Here is a 3,001-nt window from a genome sequence, read left to right as displayed (position 1 = left end):
ACCCTCTGAGATGCGGTCCCACATGATGTTGACATAGTCATCGCGGTCAGCGCGTGACTGCTCATGCCAAAAGCCCAGAGCATGGAGAAACTCGTGCTCAATGGTGGCGATGCGATCACAGCCCGCGCCGATGGACAGCCGCTGCTTGCCCACCCGCCGGTTCCCCACGGAGGAGAAGCATCTGGGAGAAAAGTCGAGAAAGATTACCAGAGACATGTAAGTGAACCCATGACGCCTTGATGCTGGAGACGTTCACTCTGTGCACTGCATATAAATCATCTATCCTGCTAGGAACATACATTATGTGCCACACACGCACGCACACACAGACCTCTACATTCTGACATACAGTCTGATCATTTATTCTGTCTTGTTGCGCCCACATTCCATTGGTCGCGCTATGAGTCATCTTTTCATGTGTTATCTTATCTATTCTTTTAAAAAAAAGGTTATTTCATTATTCTATAGCTTGAAGACATTTCATTGTCAAACCGACCATCTGACTTACCCGCCTCCCTTAAAAACAGAGATGTAGTTATCCTCCCCCGACCACGGTTTGAAGTCGATGCACGTCTTCAGCCGGTACTGTTCAAAGGCCTTGAGGATCACACCTTTTGCATTGATCTCTATTGAAGAGAAAGATCAGTTGAGCAGATGCCCCAATGCAAAGACATCAAGATGCAGAGAAAGGCCGGGAAGTCAGCAAAGCCCATCTTGTACCAATCTAGTGACCTTTGAGACCATGAATGGGATTGTTTTGAGGTGTTCGCGTTAGCCACGTGCCGTTACACAGTTCCCTTTGCACTCGACAGCGTGCGGCCAATGTTGATTCCTGACCTATGCACTGAGCAGCAGTTTTCCATCAGAAATCTTTCTCTGCGACTAATTGTGAAGTAGAGCAGACGTCCTCCGATGTCTGCTTTTTCCCCCTTTTGGGATTGCGGGACACAGCATCAGTATGCACAGATCGTACAAGACCATACCACACATTTGTTCCAATTTGTCTCAGGACTGGTTGATTAATTCTAATCAGGACTCCTCAGACAGGTGAGACAATTAGCTTACCAAAGTCGACTGTCTTGTCTGTTCAGGTACAACCACTACACAGCACAACCTTTCCCCTTTCATGCCGACTTGCCTACCTCTATAATCAATAGGCCTACAGTAACAAAATTGAAGGCATAAGGAAGATAGATACATGATTTGTAAGAAAATAACTTTTTTCTTCTCCCACTCACCCAGATCGTCTTCAAAATAGTATGGAATGGTCGTTGGCCACCTGTACTGGTCTCCTATAATAGAGTTCCTTGCTTCTCCCTGCAAAAGACACTCGTTTATAGGCTACTATTGAATCCCACAAAGATTAGGAGCATCAGAGAACAAAATAGGCCTACTGTTACAATATTGCCATTGTACAATACGTCTATAATTAAGTGGCAATTCATTTCTACTGACCCTCTTGCAGTCGATGGACATTTACATGAAGTATTATACTGTGCATTACCATACATCTGACAAAAACGGTCTTTTCTTACATGTGCATACTCATTACACATAGGGCCTACGTCGTTACACACTGACTGAATCAGTAGAATACCGGTACGTAAGCTCACAGAACCCATACAAATATCTCAGATTAATGTCAATAATTAAAATCAACTGCAGAAATGCTTAGCTAATGTGAAGTTTAGATATTAAGAAAACATAAGCCTCACTTGCCTTTTCCATCCAAATGTCACCTTCCAAGAGATCCAAGCCTGCATCTGTAACATGAAACATACACATGCAGTAACACGCATCCACAGAACATACTATAAAAACAAATAGAGATATACTGGCAGGTCTTGTATTTACCTGTGTTTATGTCAAAAATATCCCTTCCATCATCCACATCCACCTCTGCAAAAGAGTGTAGAGAGAATTATTACAATGCTTATTATTCGAAGAAAAAATGAACGTGTGATTCTCAAGCTTGTTTTGTGTTGTTGTTTTCCACATTGCACAAGTGCTCACCTCTAGCTTTTGAAGTAGGCTGACAAAGAGAGTATGAAAAGATGTTTAAGCAAAACAGTTGAACAATATAACACATAGACAGTAAATTATGTAATGTTAATCCAACACTCAATTTAACATCCTCTAGAGTGTAATTGGTCCCAGAGTACTCTCTAAGGGTTGAATTAACACTACATTTTTTTTCACTGTGTAACAAACACAAGTGTGTTGAACACAAATAAACATATTTGTCTCTGGTTTTGTCTATTGAGGTCTCTGCCCTCATGTTTTTAAACCTAAGCCATGTTTCAATAAAGGCTTTTTAAAATATTTTTGCACAAGAAGAGTGCCTTGGACTCCCCTTTTTGACAAGTTATTGTTTTTTTCCCCAACCCCAAAGAGCACCTTCAAGATTTTTTCTCAACAATTCCCTGAGCACTTCGGATTTTATCTTCACTAAAAAAAATATTTGTCTGCCTTGAAGGGCACATAAAAACAGTTTAAAAAAAACTTCAAGACTTAAACATGATGCAACAAGTACTTCCACTATACCTTGAAGTGGTAATGGTCCAAGACCAGTGACCGAAATGAATAAACAATAAGGTCACATTCACATTCTTACCTTGCAGCGGACGTGTGAAATTATCAAAAAGAGCAGCAGTGGCATGCACACTCTTCGGCCCATGTTTACCTGTGACTGTGAGTCCCTAGCTATACATGAGACACATAAGTGGCTCTGCAACAGCCAACCTGACACTACATTAAGTTGTAAAAGGGGAACAAAAATCCCTGAAAGTGCAACACAAAGCTGATTCCACTGATATGGAAAGAGCTGTAATATGACGGTAGGTGTGTGCGGCACCTGTGTGTGTGTGTGTGTGTGCGTGTGTGTGTGTGTGTGTGTGTGTGTGTGTGTGTGTGTGCGTGTGCGTGTGTGTGTGTGTGTGTGTGTGTGTGTGTGTGTGTGTGTGTGTGTGTGTGTGTGTCAGCGTGTGTATGTGTCAGCGTG

General features: G+C 42.1%; 1 protein-coding gene across 1 annotated transcript in view; it reads right to left on the bottom strand.

The window, feature by feature from the left end:
• mep1bb (meprin A subunit beta b) overlaps nt 1-2,677 on the bottom strand; it is an 11,382-nt gene extending 8,705 nt beyond the window's left edge. Inside the window, exons 1-7 of the mRNA XM_063219987.1 lie at nt 2,615-2,677; nt 2,014-2,032; nt 1,855-1,899; nt 1,716-1,763; nt 1,239-1,310; nt 509-626; nt 3-181 (exon numbers count right to left, since the gene is read on the bottom strand). Of these exons, the coding sequence (XP_063076057.1) occupies nt 3-181; nt 509-626; nt 1,239-1,310; nt 1,716-1,763; nt 1,855-1,899; nt 2,014-2,032; nt 2,615-2,677 (544 nt within the window). The remainder of the gene's footprint in view (nt 1-2; nt 182-508; nt 627-1,238; nt 1,311-1,715; nt 1,764-1,854; nt 1,900-2,013; nt 2,033-2,614) is intronic.
• Between the last annotated feature and the right edge of the window lie 324 nt (nt 2,678-3,001).

The sequence above is a fragment of the Engraulis encrasicolus genome, chromosome 16, assembly GCF_034702125.1.
Source record: "Engraulis encrasicolus isolate BLACKSEA-1 chromosome 16, IST_EnEncr_1.0, whole genome shotgun sequence".
In the NCBI taxonomy this organism is placed as follows: Eukaryota; Metazoa; Chordata; class Actinopteri; order Clupeiformes; family Engraulidae; genus Engraulis; species Engraulis encrasicolus.
The sequence above is the reverse complement of the archived record's forward strand: the minus strand, read 5'-3'. Positions and strand labels throughout refer to the sequence as shown.